At 45.7% G+C, this 19,446-nt stretch overlaps 1 protein-coding gene across 4 annotated transcripts in view; it reads right to left on the minus strand.

The window, feature by feature from the left end:
* Positions 1 to 19,446, minus strand: part of ebf1 (EBF transcription factor 1) — a 481,808-nt gene that overhangs the window by 186,384 nt on the left and 275,978 nt on the right. For all 4 annotated transcript variants that reach the window (XM_033029979.1, XM_033029980.1, XM_033029982.1 and 1 more), the window contains exon 9: positions 8,806 to 8,936. In XM_033029979.1, the coding sequence (XP_032885870.1) occupies positions 8,806 to 8,936 (131 nt within the window). The remainder of the gene's footprint in view (positions 1 to 8,805; positions 8,937 to 19,446) is intronic.

A 19,446-nucleotide genomic window follows, 5' to 3' on the forward strand; every position in this document is an offset into this window, starting at 1 on the left:
AGCATCTCTGGAGAAAAGGAATAGGCCTCGTTTTGGGTCAAGCAGAAGTCTAAAGATGGGGCTCAATCCGAAAAGTCACCTATTCCTTTTCTCCATAGATGCTGTCTGACCCACTGAGTTACTCCAGTTTTTTGTGTCTGCCACCATGGACTTATTTGTTCTAATTGTGCTTTGCACTAATGAATTCTTTTTTTTGCATTGTATTTCTCTCATACTGTCTTGCCAAATTAAATATAATAGATGTTTTGTGTGCTGTCTGAGTCTATGATCGTTTGATGCTGCTGCAAGTAGTATTGTCACTGTTCCTCTGCCTCACCGTACATGTGAGTATCAAAATAAACTCAACTTGTCTTGACTTAAAGATAGACACAAACAGCTGGGGTAACTCAGTGGGACAGGCAGCATCTCTGGATAGAAGGAATGGGTGACCTTTTAGGTCGGGACCCTTCTTCGGACTGACTTGACTTGATTCGACTTGAAGGATGCATCACTAGTCCCACTAGAGCTAATGACCCAAAGCTGCAGAGGATGATTGCAAGGATCAAAGCTAAAACCTTGCTAAATGGGAAAGAGAGACAGAGTTAAGGGCCTGTCCCACGAGCATGCGACTGCATGCGGCAAGCGCGACCAAACCGGAAGCGGGGGCCGCGCGGAGGTCGAATTATCCCGTACGAGTTGACGTGAAGTTCGAGCGAAGGCGTACGCTGTCAAGACGCTGCGTACAGCATCAAGACGCTGCGCACGCCCATCGAGGCGGTGCGTACGGCCTCAATGCGGCTGCGGGCCGGCAGGTCGTTGCCGCGCGGAATTTTTGGATAGTGTCAGTTTTTCGGAGCCCCGCGCGATGTCGGGACCAGCTCCGCACAACTCCATACGGCTCCGGTGATCGAAGTGGGACCGGCCCCGCGAGGCCGTACGGCTCAAGTGACCACGTTAGGTCACGCTTGCCGCATGCAGTCGCATGCTCGTGGGACAGGCCCTTTAATGACTCAGATCAGGGACCATTTGTGAGCCCAGCGTGTGAACAGGTCTCTGACCTGAAAAATTAAGTCTGTTTTTCCTCCACAGATCTGACCCATTGAGCATTTGATTTAGTTCATTTAGTTGAGAGATGCAGTGCAGAAACAGGCCCTTCGGCCCACTTAGTCCACGCTAACCAGCAATCCTCACACCCTAACATTATCCTGCACGCGCCAGGGACAATTTACATTCATACCAAGCCAATTGACATACAGACCTGCACGTCTTTGGAGTGTGGGAGGAAACCGAAGATCTCGGAGAAAACCCATGCGGTCACGGGGAGAACGTACAAACTCCATACGGACAGCACCCGTAGTCGGGATCGAACCCTGGTCTCTGGCGCTGCAAGGCAGTAGCTCTACCGCTGCCATTTGAGCATTTCCAATGATTTTGTTTTAGATTTCCAACATCTGTAATTTGTTTTGCTTTTCACTTTTCTCAGCTGCAAGGTTGGGCTTTACATCAGACAGCAACGTTACAAAGAAATTCACAGTGGACATCCCATTACAAATCCTCCACCTCCGAGTCATGGACCTTGTGTACCCATCCTCAGGGGGTTTGTCAGTACAACACTGTGCAGCTGTTGATGCCAACTCGGCAATGTGAATGAAGTTGGGGGCTCAAATAGACACTCAAAGATCACATTTTCTGCTTGGTATGCACACACACACACACACACACACAGGAAACATGTGCTGAGGGACATACACACAAACACACACATATATACTCATATAAACCACACAAACACTGACACAAGCAAACACACAAACACTGACATAAATATACACCCAAGTGTATACTCACACATCCAGTCCCACACAAACTCAGATATATCAATGCATATACGTACACACTGCACACATACATATGCACACATGTGGATATGTGCTGAAGTACATAACTGGTGCATGAGAGAAGAGAACATACACTCCATCCAGCTCCCTGTCGGCACAATGGCAGAAGCAACCTGTCTGAATACCTCTGACCTTTCTGCAGTCAGGCCATCCACCAGCACTGTATCATTTGCATGGCTTTCTCTGTGTCGCCCCCCCAATAACTGTACCAATTTCAGCGTGTGAAACAGAGACATATTTCCATGCAAGTTACACTATCACACCGAGCACTTCTGAACTAAGAGTCAAGAAACTATGGAGGAGCTCAGCAGGTCGGGCAGCATCTGAGGCTCAATGGGCTGGAAAGCCTCCGTGTGCTCCTATTACATTTAGGTTAGAGATACAGCGCGGAAACAGGCCCTTTGGCCCACTGAGTCCGCGCAGACAGGCGATCCAAGTACATCAAAACTATCCTACACATTGGGGACAATTTACAGACTTTACCAAAACTAATTAACCTACAAACCAGTACATCTTTGGAGTGTGGGAGGAAACCGGAACACCCGGGGAAAACCCACGTGGTCACGGGGAGAATGCTCAAACTCTGCACAGATTATAAATATTATACTCATACTTCATCAGTCTGAAGAAGGGTTCTGACCACGATTTCAATATCTCCAGACTCCACTCTCAGCATTTAAAAACCATCTGGGAATTTTGTCTAAAAGTAATCTTTTCTCCAGATATGCTGTCTTGGTTCATGGCTGGTTCTTGGTTTCCTGGTCCTCCAAAAATATTCCAATGGAATTTAAACTGGAGGTGGTGGAGGGAGGACTTAAGCCAGAAAGGGTTCTTGGGAAGAAAGAGCTGCCTTAAATTTAGTTGCATCTGGTTGGGTAACTATGATAGGGTGAAGACTATTCCATGCTTTAATTATGCGGGGAAAGAATGAATTGCTGTACACCTGTCTTGGTAGCTGGTATCTCAAATTGGATCGAATGCCCTCATCTGCTCCTAATAGGTCTGGGTGAAGTATATATACGAGGGTGAAGTATAGCTTCTCCTTGACAGAAGTTGAACAATGATGAAAGTTGCGTCTCAGAAAAAGTCATCATTGTTGAGTTACTCCAGCTGTTTGTGTCTATCTTGTTGTTTGCTATCCTGGGAATGAATGAATTTACAGTAAAGAAATAGCTGCATTACCCAGTAGAATTTCACCCAGCTCTATGGACAGGTGCTTGGTCTGCAGCCATTGCATTAATTTACCAGTTGCCATCGTGTAAGGACATGGCTCAGGTATTGGGAAAGAAAAGTATCAGGTAAAAAAATTGTGACAATGGTATTACACTTGTAACTTTCCAACCTCATCTGTCAGTGGCCTTAGGAAATCCCTCAGTAAAAGGTGCACATTGGCAGACTGGGAACTCCTGTTAACTGTGAAAACATCAAAGGGAATCCCCTGCTACACTCATTTTTTCAACTATAAATTTTGAGAAAAGAAGCCTAAACTCATCAAAAAAATCCTTATTATACCAGCAGGAAAATAATTCCATTCTTCCCCAGAGTGATGCGTGCATGAATAAAATGTAATTGGGAAGAACAATACTTATTGACAGGGACAATTAGGGGAATGTGGAAATAATCATCACTCATGCCCAATTTAATGAAAAACAAGCTTTCCTTTGCATAAATCTCATATCTGAGTCAAAGCCAATACAGGCTTGTGAATACTTAGAGGCTCCAGTCACTGGGTGTTATAATCTGAAACTCTTCCAGGGCTCGTGGGGTTAGGGAGGTCATCGTTAACATAAATAATACAAACTCCGATCTATCCCTTCGCTGCCTACACTGAGGATATTAAGCCATTCACGTTTCTCTTTTGTTAACATATGGCGCTGGGTGGGCCCCAGGCTTAGGAACGAGAGGTGAATTTTGCCAGTCTGAGGTTTACAAGAACGGCCAGAGGGTGTCATTCAAATGGAAATTGCTGCCATATGTCTGCTTCTCGCAGCCCAGGGGGTGGTCACCAGGACAGGGGGGGGGGGAGGGAAGAGGAAGAGAGAGAAAGAGAGGAAGAGAGAGAGAGAGAGAGAGAGAACAAAAAAAACCAGGGGGAAATTAGAGAGAGACAAAAAGAGGCAGAAATATGTAAAGAAACACAGAGGGGGGGAGAGGGAAGAGGGAGAGAGAGGGAGAGGGAGAGGGAGAGGGAGAGGGAGAGGGAGAGGGAGAGGGAGAGGGAGAGGGAGAGGGAGAGGGAGAGGGAGAGGGAGAGAGAGAGAGAGGGAGAGGGAGAGAGAGAGAGAGAGAGAGAGAGAGAGAGAGAGAGAGAGAGAGAGAGAGAGAGAGAGAGAGAGAGGGAGAGAGAGAGAGAGAGAGAGAGAGAGAGTAAGAGGGGAAAATTAGAGAGAGACAAAAAGAGGGAGAAAAATAAAAGTGATGCCAAGAGAGACGAAAGGGATGTTGGTATTGGTCAGGGTAGAAACAAACAAAGGGCAAATAAATATGGAGCTAAAATAAAGGAACAGCAAAGTCAATGCAAAGTATGAAGAAGAGTAACGGCAAGAAATACAATAACAACATGATAGAGGGAGCCAGCAAGAACGGAGGTGGCCTGGAGTGCTCAGGTGGGAGAGTGGTCCTTAATAAGAGGGTCAGATACTACACCCCTTCCGATACTGACCCAGTAGACCATGTGGGCATTGTTATTTTCCCAGGAAGAGCAACTTGACGTGATCAGAGTTGTGAAACTGGCAAGGATAGCCCACAGAAATATTCTCTTGCTGAGTTGCAGAATCTATGGCCATTTGAATATTTCCATAAATATTGTTATTTGCAGGTTGACTTATGAATGTCTAGATAGCGTGAACTGACTAGAATTCTGAGGATTACCAACATCCAGCCATGATGGCTAATGGGCACACATAGTAGCAGTGAGAGTATGATTGTACACAGTACACGTGACATATGCACTGTGGATGGCTCCATTAGAATCATGTATTGTCTTCCCGCTGACTAGTTGGCAGGCGACAAAAGCTTCACTGTATCTCGGTACACGTGACAATCAACTAAACTAAATGATTATCGCAGTCACATGCCCCGTGGCAACACTAATTTACCATTTCGATCTACAATTAGTCATGTATGGATTTCCAACCAGTTATATATGGGGAGCGTGAATATATATAACTTAATTTGTACTCCAAGATCAACCCGAATGCAGACCCATGCGTTAGGCACTGCTATATCTTTGACATTTTCTCTCTTCACGGATAACATGGGGCTGCAGCAGACACTTCGCAACCACCCATTGAAGCCATGTGTCGATAGAGCTTAGGAAGTCCGACAACTCTCACCAACTCCTACAGATGCGTCATAGAAAGCATTTTATCGGGATGCAGCTCCATCCAAGACGGCAAGAAATTGTAGTGAAATGTGGATGCAGCCCAGACCATCACACAAACCAACCTCCCTTCCATTGACTCCATTTATACCTCACGCTGCCTATCAGGCAACTGAATCATCCTACCACAACCAGAGAGCAATCCTGAACTTCTATCTACCTCATTGGTGACCCTTGGACTATCTTTGATCGTTATTTACTGGCTTTACCTCGCACTAAAGGTTATTCCCTTGTCATATATCTATACACTGTACATGGCTCGATTGTAATCATGTATTGTCTTTCCACTGACTGGATAGCTTTACTATACCTCGATACACATGACAATAAACAAAACTGAAACTGAAACTAAGACTCAGGATCAAACACCTGAAGGGCCTGTCCCACTTTCACGACCAAGGGCGGAAATCCCGGGGGTGTCAGGGGGGGACACGTCCCCCCCCCCCCCGTTTTGAGAGGTTGGGGACGATCCCCCCCCAGTCTTTGTAATCCGGATTTTAAAACCCGGTGAAATCTCCGCTTTCCGCGAGACAGTGGGGGTAGGACTGCTGATCGAGGGCGCCGATTGGACGAAAGAGACGTCGGTCAGCAGGCAATGGGGGCAGGACATGATGATTCAGCGCGATCATTGGAGGAGGGAGGTGTCGGTCAGAGGAGGAAGTAGGGGGGGGGTGGGACTGAGGGTAGAGCGCGGTGATTGGAGGAGGGAGACGTGGCAAAACACTCTCGGCAGCCCTGGACACAGACCTGTGCCTCATCCGCAGCCAGGATCGATCCCGGCTCTCCGGTGCTGTCTCGGGTGCCCCTCCCCCACCCACCCCCACGCCTGTGGGTGGCCAGAGACGTCGGGACAGACACAAAATGCTGGAGTAACTCAGCGGGACAGGCAGCATCTCTGGATAGAAGGAATGGGTGATGCTTCGGGTCGAGACCCTTCTTCAGACTGAGAGACGGGGAGAGGGAAACGAGAGATATGGAAGGGTAAGGTGTGAAAAATGAGAGGTCAAAGGGGTCGAAGCTGAAGGAAAATGTAGAATAGATCATTGTTAGCTAGGGGAAGGTGACAATGAGGCATACAGTGTAAAATAGTTGGCTGTAGAAGGATCTCGAGCTGAAACGCCACTTATTCCTTCTCTTCAGAGATTGACCCAGTGAGTTGCTCCAGCATTTTGCGTCTAAAATTCAAGATTCAAGATTCAAGATAGTTTATTGTCATGTGTACCTGATAGGACAATGAAATTCTTGCTTTGCTTCAGCACAACAGAACATAGTAGGCATGACTGCAGAACAGATCAGTGTGTCCATATACCATTATATAAATATATACACACATGAATAAATAAACGGATAAAGTGCAAATAACAGATAATGGGCTATTAATGTTCAAAGTTTTGTCCGAGCCAAGTTTAATAGCCTGATGGCTGTGGGGAAGTAAAATAGTTGGATGTTGGATGTTTTGGCCAAACCTCACTGACAAATTACACACCCATTCTTGAAACTGTGAATCGCAAAATATGCTCAATTACATGTGAGCCAATTGCTAACAACTGTGCCATTAAATCCTCTTTCTCCATTTCAGGGAGAGAATTGATCTGCAAGAAATGCCTCCAATATACGTTAGCTTTGATTGCCGCAGCTTGCTATTACGGTGGCTTAGAACATGATGAAGTTAAATCCGACTAAAGTGCCAAGTGTTTCTTGTTACTGTTATGCGCGTAATTGTTTCTGAATGCATTTACATCTTAAATTAAGCTCTCCCGGAGGTTGAATTTGAAACTAAACTGTCCAGTGTCTGTGCTAAATCTGTTGACGAAGCTGGCACAAACCAGGGGTGTTGAACGTGACACCACTGTGTCTTAAATGGGGAGGAGTGATAAACGTCAACCAGCACCAATCCTCGTGATCGCTGTCAGTGATGCCGCCTGGTGTTGACAGATGAAGACAGTCAGGATTAGCTATGATATCCACTATGATATCAAATAGTTTTACTGACACTCAAACGTACACTGGCGTGTGTGAAGGTCATAAGGCCGTCATACATGTGAAACTGCACTTTGCCTGAAATCAATTACTTCAGGGGCGCAGTGGTCAAGTTGCTGCTTTAGAGCCCTGACAGCACCAGAGACCCGGGTTCGATCCCGTCTACGGGTGCTGTCTGTACGGAGTTTGTACGCACCACCCCCCCCCCCCCCCATGACCGCGTGGGCTTGCTCCAAGATTTTCGGTTTCCTCCCACACTCCAAAGACGTACAGGTTTGGAGGTTAATTGGTTTGGTATTTAAAGAAAATGGAAATTAGTCCCTAGTGTGTGTGGGGTAGTGTTAATGTGCGGGGATCGCTGGTCGGTGCGGACTCCTGTTTCCGCGCTGCACCTCTAAACTAAAAACTAAACTAAAAAGAAGGAGGGAGTGATAGGCAGGAAATGAATGAATGAGCAATTTTGGGGAGAAATTCACCCTCTGTCACTGCCGCAGTGTGCAACTGCTTCCAAGATCCACCTGAAGAAGAGTCTCACCTAACTACAACTGTATTGCTCATTTAGTGCATGCAGCCAAGGATGGCCATGACTGTCAAGCACGCCGTGCAAGCTTGTCACGTGAAATCCACCCAGCTCTGAAAACAACTCCATCTGGTAGGAGCTGAAGCTTTGGACTAATTGGATGGCCGTGTCTGACAGGCAACAAAGTCACGAAGGGCTGTATAAGCTCCTGCTCGATTGCGTCTTTCAATCACCTAAAAATAGCCCTTGGAATATGTAGAGAAAGAATGGAATGACGGTCCCTGGTACATTTCCTCCATGTGCACGACCCTTTCAACACCCGAGACAGCGTCTCGTCTGCCCTCAACCACGTTGCTTTGCCCCCTTGCCATTATCCAGACTGAGTTTTCTGCTAATTTTCAGATTTTTAGAAAATGCTCGACAAGACTGAGGATTAACAAAAAACGGAGCGTAGAAACATGTGAGAGGCAAGGAGGGAGAGAGCGAGGGAGAGGGGGGGAGAGGGGGGGAGAGGGGAGAGAGGGGTGAGGGAGAGTGGAGGAGGGGAAGCGAGAGATGGAGGGAGGAAGGGAGGAGGCAAAAAGAGAGTAAAAGAGGCAGAGCACAGAGGACCAGAGGCAGGGGGAAATGAGAAAAAGAAAGAATGGGGCAAAGAGAGAGGGAGAGCAAGAACACATTTAAATGTATATGCACAAAGAGAGAGAGAGAGAGAGAGAAAGGGAAAGCAAGAGAGAGGGCAGGAAGTGAGTGAGGGAGAATGAGTGAGAGGGCAAAGGAATAGTGAGAGGCAGAGAGAAAGAGAATCAGACAGACAGAGAGCGAGAAAGAGAAATATATGGAGAGAGAGGGAGGGAGGGGGAGAGAGAGAGGGCGGGAGAGAGAGAGAGAGGGAGAGAGAGGGAGAGAGAGAAAGTGAGAGGAGGGGGAGAGAAAGAAAAAGAAATAGAGAAAGAGAAAGAGAGAGAAGTATAGAGTGAGCAAAGCGGAACATGGAGAGACAATGATTATTGTTAAATTGTCAGTATATATACAGTTCCTTCACGTACCTCACTCCAGACCAGCATGGTGCCGAATATGACTTGTAATCCATCGAAGAAATTATCTCCGATGATGATGACTGTGGCCCCACCGGTAGTCCATCCCTCACTGGGACTGATGGCTTTGATGCAAGGTGTGGCTGTTGAGATCAGAAAATGGGGAGAAAAGAAAATCAAGATTTTAAGGAAAAACCATCTGAGAGCTTTCACAAATTCCTACGCTAATCTTCATGAAAAATTACAAGTCTATTGATATGAGGAATCCTATCAGGGGTCAGTTATTGTGCTTCAGTATCTCAGGGCATTTGAGGAAAATAACTTAAATGCTTAAACCTTGCTGAACAACAGTAATGAATTACCATGAAGTGGAATTTCCTTCAGAAAGCTGAGATAAAATGATACCTTCCATGACAGTCTAAATAAATAATAGATTGTGAAAATGACTGTGAAAATGTAATTTGAAACTTAGGGATATTTTCTGCATTGGGCTTAAGACCAGTTGGAATATGATTCAGAAAGGTCATCTTATTCTTAGAACATCTAAGAACAAGAAGACTGCCGTCAAGGACAACATGAAAACATGTAAATCCCCCTTCAAAGCACAAAGTGCTGGAGTAATTCAGTGGGTCAGGCAACATCTGTGGAGGGAACAGTTTCAGGTCGGGGCCCTTCTTCAGAACCAAAGCATCATCTATCCATTCCCTCCACTGATGCTACCTGACCTGCCGAGTCATTCCAACACTGTGACTTGCTCAAAATTCCAGCATCTGTGTTTAGTTTTGTTTAGTTCAGAGATACAGCTAGGAAAAAGGCCCTTTGTCCCACAGAATCCACACCGACCAGCGATCCACACAAACTAACACTATCCTACACACACTAGGGACAATTTAACACTTATAGCATGCCAATTAACCTCTTCGAGCGCTGTAAGGCAGCAACTCTACCGCTGCGCCACCATGCTGCGTGGTTCTAAATCCCCATGGTTCATGGGAGTGTGGATGTGTCACACATGGAAAGGTGGCCTAGGGCCTGGCTATTAATACCAGCGCATTGTACAAATGCATTCTCACAGTTGTATCAGTGGCTGCTCATATAGACTATACCAATGTCCCTGCACAAGCCATACCTACAGTGAAACCAATTGTGATTATTTTGGAGCAAGTCAGCCAACTTGCCTTCCACTGATTGCAATACAGGCTTGCACAGGGATATCAGTGCAGCACATGTTTGGATTTCATCGCGATTCTCTCCCACATGTTGGCACTTGTGAAGTGAGAGTTACTATAGCTTAGGTAAAGGACAAGTGGTTGAACAATGCCTGTGGAAGTATTCCCTGCCTTCATGTGTTGTATTCAGTACTACACCACATACACAAAACATTTCAGAACAAAAAGGAGACGCAAATTCACAGTTATATTCCATTCAACTCCAGAAAATCACAATGTCCACTCCTCCATTGTAAAAACAGACCAGGCAGCATCTATGGAAAATGAAGCAGTCAATGCTTCAGGTGATGATCTGTAACATTAACCCTGGTTCTCTTTCCACTGATGCCACCTGACCTAGCGAGTGTTTCCAGCATTTTCTGTTCATGTCAGATTTCCAGCAGGGCATTATTAGGCTCCATATTAGGCTCTGCCTTTGTGACTCCTCGCAGCATTTGCTCATATCACACCCATTCGCAACTGTCATTGAGCATTGGTGCAATGGTGTGTAGGTAAAGCATGATGCCAAAGCAAAGGCTCTGGTCAAAGTGTTGGATTGGAGACCCATTATCCATGTGGATCTCCAATTCCTATGACTGGAAACAGGCACTTCGGCCCAACTTGCCTGCACCGGCCAACATGTCCCAGCTACCATAGTCCCACCAGGTCCATATCCCTCCAAACATGTCCTACCCATGTACCTGTCCATGACTGTATCTAGGAACAAGGAGCCTTTCCCCCCTGACAATTGTTAACAGTCAAAGGAAAAACAAAATGACTCTGCACAACTTTGTCTCAAAATTGCTTCACAAACAGTTGGTAACATTTACATTTGAAGGGGCCGATATTTAAATAAATATCCACGTACGGACTACAAATGCCCAGCTCTAAATTGGTTGTTTCTCAGAAATGCAAGGTTTGAAGTGGACAGGATGTATTTAAGGCTAATCTGATGGTGGAAGCTGACACCATCAGAACACTGCCTGCTTTGCATGCCACTCTGCGTTCGATTTCCAGCAACTTCATAAATGGGCAACATGCCAAGTTAGTGGCCAGTTTTATCACGTCAGTCTGAAGCCATTTATCTACTGGAAGCACCATATAGTCATGAAGCACTTTTTCCAGTTAATTAAATTCAAATATCTAACTTCTAAGTTATTGAATGCAATGATTCAAGGGGCATTGTCTGCATTAGCTGGCAAACCTTTTCACTCACAGCGGGTGAAGTACCGGGAGTGCTAATGGAATCACTGCAGCAGCTCTTTTCATTCATTTTGGGGGATTTGGGTGTCACTGCCCTTAAGAAAAGGGTGGTGAGTCACCTTCTTAGCATCATGGAGTGACACAGCACGGGAACAAGCCCTTGGGCCCATCATCCATGTTACCCAAAAAGTCCATCTAATTCTTGAACTGCTGCAGTCCTTCTGACCTTAGAGTACGGTGTTCCAGGACCCAACAATGACGAAAGAGCAAATAAATGTCCAAGTCTCAGAGGCATGTAACATGGAGGAGAATCTGCAGGTGGTGGTGTTGACTTGTCCCTGATACCTTTGTTCCTCCTCATGTATGCGGTGTGGTCACATCAGCTTAAGTGAGGAACTGTAGTGTGCTTAATAGATGGTACACTCTCCAGTAATCTGGTCGAGATGGGAATTAATGGTGGTTAATGAAATGCCAATCAAAGGGCTGCTTTGTTTAAGGTAGACACAAAATGCTGGAGTAACTCAGCGGGACGGGCAGCACCTCAGGAGAGAAGAATTGGGTGGCGTTTCGGATTGAGACCATTATTGAGACTGATCTGTTCAGTTTAATTTATAGATACACCATGGAAACAGGCCCTTTGGCCCACCGACCTGCGATCTCCACACATTAACACTACCTTACACACACTGGGGACAATTTTACAACCATACCAAGCCAATTAACCTACAAACCTGTACGTCTTTGGAGTGTGGGAGGAAACCATAGATCGCTGAGAAAACCCACAAACGTAAAAACTCCGTACAGACAGCACCCGCGGTTAGGATCGAACCCGGGTCTCCGGCGCTGTAAGGCAGCAGCTCTACCGCTGCGCCACCGTGCCGTACAGATGTCTGTTCTAGATCATGTTGAGTTTTTTGAAAGCTGTTGGAGCTGCACTCATTCTGGCAAGTGGAGAGCAAACCACCGCGCTCCTGACTTGAGCCTTTCAGGTGATAGAAAGGTTCTGCGGGATCAGGAGGTGAGTCACTCACCACAGGCAGCAGCTTCTGAGCTATTCTTGTAACCACAGTATTTATGTGACTGGAACCACAGGGTCGTGACCCTAGGATGTCAACTGCAGTGAACCTGGCCATGACAATGCCACTGAATGCTGGGGGTAGGTTCTTAAACTCTCTTCTAATGGAGGTACAGTACACGTGTGAAAACGTACACCTCCGGATTCAGCAACAGTTTCTTCCCAGCTGTCATCAGGCAACTGAATCATCCTACCACAACCGGAGAGCAGTGCTGAACTACTATCTACCTCCTTGGTGACCCTCGGTCTATCCTTGATCGGACTTTGCTGGCTTCAATGGTTCAATTGTAATCATGTATTGTCTTTCTGCTGACTGGTTAGCACTCAACAAAAGCTTTTCACTGTACCTCAGTACATGTGACAATACAACTAAAACGAAACTTTCCGTGCCTGAATATTGTCCAGATCTTACTGCATCACTTCATTTGCAGAGGAATTCCAAATGGAATTGAATGCTACTGGATTAACAGTACTCAGTCCTGGAGTAACTCGGCAGGAGAGGCAGCATCTCTGGAGAGAAGGAATGGTTGACGTTTCTGAAGAAGGGTCTTGACCTGAAACGTCACCCATTCCTTCTCTCCAGAGTTGCTGCCTGTCCCACTGAGTTACTCCAGCGTTTTGTGTCTATTTTTGGTGTAAACCAGCATCTGCAGTTCTTACTTACACTCTGAATGATATACAGTTTTTAGTGAACATTCCTCTTCTGACGTACAAAGGAAGGAAGGTAATTAATATGGCAGCTGAAGATGGTTGGGCCTAGGACACTGCTGTGACGAACTCCTGAGTTCATGTTCCAGGGCTGGGATGATCGACCAGTGACAACCGCAACTATGTTCCTTTATACGAGGTGTGACTGCAGCCATTGGAGTGATTTCCTTTGTTACCCACTGACTACAGTTTTACCCAGGGTCCTTGAGACGTCACACATGGTCAAATGCTGCTGCGATGCCCACATCAGCTACTCTCATCTCACCTCTGAAAGTCAGCTCCTTGGTACATGTTTGAACCAAAGGTGTGAAGCGATCTGGAGCCAAGTGGTTCTTGGTGAACCAAACTGGGCATCAGCGCATTGGTGAGTAGGTAAGGCACGATAGCACTGTGGATGATAACACCATCACCCTTTGAGTGGAACGGTGGGCGATAATTAGCGAGGGTAGATTTGCCATGTTTTTTTGGGGAACAGGCCATATGTGGTGGGCAGGTTTCCATTTTGTTGAGTCGATGCCAATGTTGCAACTGCAATGGAACAGTTTGGCTAGAGGCACAGCTAAACCTGGAGTGCAGGTTTTCAGAATTGCAGCTGGGATGTGCCTGGTCCCAGGGCCAATGTTGTTTCTGGTTGTCTCAATTGCCTATCTTGACGTGGGACTACATTTCATCACATTATTGAGGGAATCAATAGTGTAAAATGTTATGGCAAAACACATTTTCCAGAGAGATTCTGCCCCTTTCAATGAATGCCATGGTGTGAAATGGTTTTGAGGCTAGAATAGGTAGTTTAGTCATGTAGACAGGGAAACATTTCATTTGAGTATGAGGGAACTGCAGATGCTGGTTTACACCGAAGATGGACACAAAATGCTGGAGTAACTCAGCGAAACAGGCAGCATCTCTGGAGAGAAGGAATGGGTGACGTTTCAGGCCGAGATCCTTCTTCAGATTTCATTGACTGTTTACACATAAAGCATTCCAGAATCTTAAGGGTTAAACTGCAGACAGCCAGTCAGATAATCTTTGCTATTGGAAAGATGGCCTCAACAATAGACGGCTCCATAAAAACCTGTGCTCTCAGAGGTATTACATGGCATAAAATGCTAATTCAGGTTATTATAGACAGGCTTTTATTAAATATAACTATGCCCCAGTTGTTTAAAAGCTTTGCAAATTTGATTGTTTTATGAGTGCGGTGTAAATGTCATCTCGAGCTTTGAAGCACTGGGCAGACAATCAGAACTCATACAAGACTGATCTGAGTCGATCAAAGGCCAGGCACTGAGGGAATTGCTGGGAAAACATGCAGGAGCGATAAAAATCTAACGGATTAATTGGTTTAAATTTCATTTTGGGATGTTGAACTTTGGCTCGAGAACCTGATGCCATTTCTGTAAATCAGGGTCTAATGACTGACTAGAATTCCAATGTTCCCGCAGAGAGAATATGAATGAGGGAGGAGGTGGGGAGGGGGGTTCCACCACAAGGGGTGAGCTACCATTACCCAGTATTATCTTCCAATATTATCTATCAGCATGTTGTCACTGGAATGTTTTTAACCCCTTGCTGTCCACAGAGTCTTCTCCAGTTACACCAGGCATGAACTGGAAGCAGTTGTAACGGGGCAAGGTGACGATGAGAGACAGGGACAATTCACTGCCAGCATTTAGGTGAAGTTAGCGATATCATTTGATTAGTACGGGTGCCAGGAGTGATGGGGAGAAGGCAGGAGAATGGGGTTAGGAGGGAGAGATAGAGCAGCCATGATTGAATGGCGGAGTAGACTTGATGGGCTGAATGGCCTAATTCTGCTCCCCTCTCTTATGATCTTGTGATCCTTTTTAGAGATTCGAATCTTGAGTGTTGGTTCCCATCAGCATATTCTTCAGCAATCTTAGTTTTGCTACAAATTTGCATTGCTCTCACCATTGGCACAAGTCCACTCTGGGAAGTAGCTCCATTGTTACCATTTGCCAATGTTAAGTGCCTCAGCCCAGGTGCAAGCCTTTCTGGAAATGCACCTTGACAATGAATAATCATGGGCTATTTTCTGAATACTCGAGATTAAATCACACCCAGAATAAGGGGGGGAGGGGGGGGGGGGGGGGGGGGGGGGGGGTGCGGTGATGACCAGAATGGGACAAGAGATCAGTGGTGAGTTTTAGTTTAGTTTGGAGATGCAGCATAGAAACTGGCCATTCGGCCCACCGAGGCCACACCGACCATTAAGCCCCCAGCACACTAATTCTACGTTATCCCACTTTTATATCTGACACACTAGGGGCGATTTGCAAGTTAATTAAGCTACAAACCTGCACGTCTTTGGAATGTGGGAGGAAACCGGAGCACCCGGAGAAAAACGCGTACAGTTACAGTACAAACTCCACACAGACAGCACCTGTGGTCAGAATCGAACATGGGTCTCTGGGCATCATTTGCGCGTCATTTACGCGACATCATTTACGCGTCACTACGCACGCATCATAATGCGCGCATGGTACGTATTATGCGTGCGTGGTACGTGGTGACGTAGGAAGTGACGCGAGGTCGCGCGCGGCGCCCCAGGATTTTGGGATGTACAAAATCTTCGCGCGCCATCTGCGTGACGCGCAAATGACGCCCAAGTGGGACTTAAGGCAGCAACTCTACGGTTGTGCTATTCTGCTGCCCCACAGGCAATTAAGTGGTTCATTCTACTCGGAGCACAGAATGTTAAATGCAATTTAGCAGAGGTTTGAACCGGGTGGAAGTAGTCTCCACATCCAAGCCAATTGGTAAACAAAATAGAAGGTTAAATGGAGACACAAGGAACTGCAGGTGCTGGTTTGCAAAAAAATGATACAAAATGCTGGCGTAACTCAGTGGGTCAGGCATGGCTGGAGAACATGGACATGGGTCAATGAGCGGGATAGTAGCAGGAATTACAGAGGGGGAGATGTGACAGAGGGTCTCACAGAACTCCCAGCGAAGAGAGGAGGAGAACTTCTTTAAAATAGACTGAAGAAGGGTCCCGACCCAAAATGTTTTCGATCCATGTTCTCCAGTGATCCATGTTCTCCAGTGATGCTGCCTGAGTCACTGCAGCACTTTGTGTCGCAACGTTAAAATTATTTGGAAAGCGATAGAGTGTTGATTGAGGATTTTGATATCCCCCATGATGATTCAATAACGACTTTCAAACAGGAAGTGCGTATTTTATGGGGTACGTGCAGAGGAACGTGCATGACCAAACAAGTGACTCTTTCACAGAGCAAACTGAAGCAACTAGCATTCTTCTATGTGGGACACTTCTACGATTCATTGCCAGGGTACATAGTGGCCGAGCTTGTTTTTATCTAGTTTAAATGGTCAAACTAACTCTTTGGTGACCATCAGACTATCCTTGATCGGACTTTGCTGGCTTTACCTTGCACTAAATGTTATTCCCTTATCATGTATCTATACACTGCACTACATGAAACAAACTTTTTCACTGTACCTCGGTACACGTGACAATAAACTAAACTAAGCTTGGTAGGAGAGTCTTCACAGTGCAGGTCAGCAAGCTATTCCATTGAGCGGAGTAATGGGGCTGTCCCACTGTAGGAGCTAATTCAAGAGCTCTCCCGAGTTTAAAAAAAATCAAACTCGTGGTAAGCACGTAGAATGTACGTAGCGGGTACGTAGGAGCTCGGGACGTCTCTTAGCGGCTCGTAACGCTAACGGCAGGTACTCGGGAAACGCAGTAAGCTCGGGAAGACTTGTGAAAATTTTTCAACATGTTGAAAAATGTCCACAAGAGCCCCGGGTACCGACGAGTGGCCATTACCGTAAATATCCAAGTTCGAATCAGGGCAAACTCGGGAGAGCTCTTGGAATGAACTCGTACTGTGGGACAGGCCCATTAAAGACATTACAGAGTCCGTCAAGATTGTTCCGGCCTTCATTCATATTCACTGTTCAATAGGTAGGATGAGTGGACAGGGATGAGGCCAGGGAATGCTTGCTTAATTAATTAACTTAATTCTTTGAATTCTACAATGGGAAGAGCCAGTTTGAGATATGGAATATTGTCAATGGGTTATGGGGTAAACTCAGTTTCTGACATATATATAAACACTGGCAAAGCCAGTTCTAAGCCAGTTCTAAGCCAGTTTCTGCATGTTATATGAGTAGAGTCAAAATGGTTCCATTCTCAATACACCCAGAACCTGTTAGAAAGAACCTAAACAGAAACATAGAAAATAGGTGCCCGAGTAGGCCATTCGGCCCTTCGAGCCTGCACCACCATTCATTATGATCATGACTGATCATCCAAAATCAGTACCCTGTTCTAGCTTTTTCCTCATATCCCTTGATTCCCTTAGCCCTAAGAGCTAAATCTAACTCACTCTTGAAAACAGTTCAGTCGGCATCTGAAACAGCCTGGTTACTGCCTAGGTGAACCTCTTGGACTCCCCTCCCTGGTCCTTGAATCCTGCAATACCAAATCCCAAAGTTTTCTGTTTTTAACTTCAATGCCCTGAAAGTAGGCAGCCACAAGGTTGAGGGAAGGTGGCTGAAGAACGCACTTTCAGTTCAGGCTTTGTTGATGACTTGACTCCAATATAGATTCAAATCCCATTTCAAGGTTGACACTTCCATGTAATACTGAGGGATGCTGCGATGTGGGAGATTATGATTTTTCTTCAGCCAGTGGATGAAAAAAATATTGTCGGTGGTTAATAATAATAATAATGGATGGGATTTATATAGCGCCTTTCTAATACTCAAGGCGCTTTACATCGCATTATTCATACACTCCTCAGTCACACTCGGTGGTGGTGAGCTACTTCTGTAGCCACAGCTGCCCTGGGGCAGACTGACGGAAGCGTGGCTGCCAATCTGCGCCTACGGCCCCTCCGACCACCACCAATCACTCACTCACACACATTCACACACATTCACACACAGGCAAAGGTGGGTGAAGTGTCTTGCCCAAGGACACAACGACAGTATGCACTCCAAGCGGGATTCGAACCAGCTACCTTCCGGTTGCCAGCCGAACACTTAGCCCATTGCGCCACCTGTCGTCCCGAGGTTAGGCTTTAGACTTGTCTACCCCAGCGCACTGCGGAGAACCAGTCCCTGAGTTCATTCAGAAAAGATTTCTAGATGTTAAAGTAATCAAGGGATTTGGGGTGAGTGCAGTAAAACTGCAGAAGATCAGTGGTGATCATGATAAATGATGGACTGCTCTCGAAGGTCTGGGTTCTAATGTTTTTTACGTCAAACCAAAGAACCCATCTACTGTATTTTCTCAGGTGGATGTACAAGATCCCATAGGCAGAACAAAGGATATCCCAGGACATCAGTGTAACTCAGTAAGCAAGTTATCGGGTCATCAAAAAAGCCATTAATTGGAGCTTGCGGTGTCCAGAATGGTTGACATAAATCCTATGTTACAACAGTGACCACACATCGAGAAAGCTTCACTGACTGTAAAGCTCCATGGAACTTCACTGAAAGCTCCATGGAACTTTATAAAAAGCTTCTGTGTAGATATAGGTCCTTTTACAGATTAACTGGTCCAGTAGTCTCATTAACAGCTTGCCTGAAACATTAGAAGCTGTTACAGATGGAAAGGTGAATGAGGGAGAAAGAAAATCGCCACCGCACTATACATTTTTTTCATAATTTTGCTGAAAGGGTCCATTTAAAACTGCTCTCCCATCCAGTCACCAATATAGAAACCTTGACATGCACTTAATAATTTTTAAAAACTGCGTTGACTAATATAAAAACTTGATTTAGCGCTGCTCCCCAGGTAAGAGAGGAAGACTTGGCTCAGAATACAAGTCGTTGAAGGATGGAATGATGCATTCGGTAAGAGAGTGAACATTTAACCTGTTGATCACAAGATGTTCAACACTGTAACATAGCTGTCCCTGTGCCTGAGTGGTGACTAATAGTTAGTTAGTTTAGTTTATTGTCACATGTACCGAGGTACAGTGAAAAGCTTTTCTTGCGTGCTATCCAGTCAGCAGAAAGACAATACATGATGACAATTGACCCATTTACACTGTATGGCTGAATGATAAGGGAATAACATTTAGTGCAAGGTAAAGCCAGCAAGGTCTGATCAAGGATAGTCCAAGGGTCACCAAGGAGGCACATAGTTGTTCAGCACTGTTCTCTTGTTGTGGAAGGATGATTCCGTTTCCGGATAACAGCTGGGAAGAAACTGTCCCTGAATCTGGAGGTGCGCATTTTCACACTTCTACATGTGAAATAATACATGCCATTTTCACCCATGGAAGAAGACTTATGATGTGTAATGCCTTACTTACAATTGCAAAGTACGGGTGACAGGGAAGGGCTCAGGCAGGATATTATAGAGGGGTTAAAGAGTGTCAATGCATTGACCTGCTGAGAGTACTTTGAGAAAGGCAGTAGCCACAGCTGCTGACGGTCAAATGTAATTCGGTCAGTATGTTC

The sequence above is a fragment of the Amblyraja radiata genome, chromosome 11 (assembly GCF_010909765.2).
Source record: "Amblyraja radiata isolate CabotCenter1 chromosome 11, sAmbRad1.1.pri, whole genome shotgun sequence".
Taxonomy (NCBI): Eukaryota; Metazoa; Chordata; class Chondrichthyes; order Rajiformes; family Rajidae; genus Amblyraja; species Amblyraja radiata.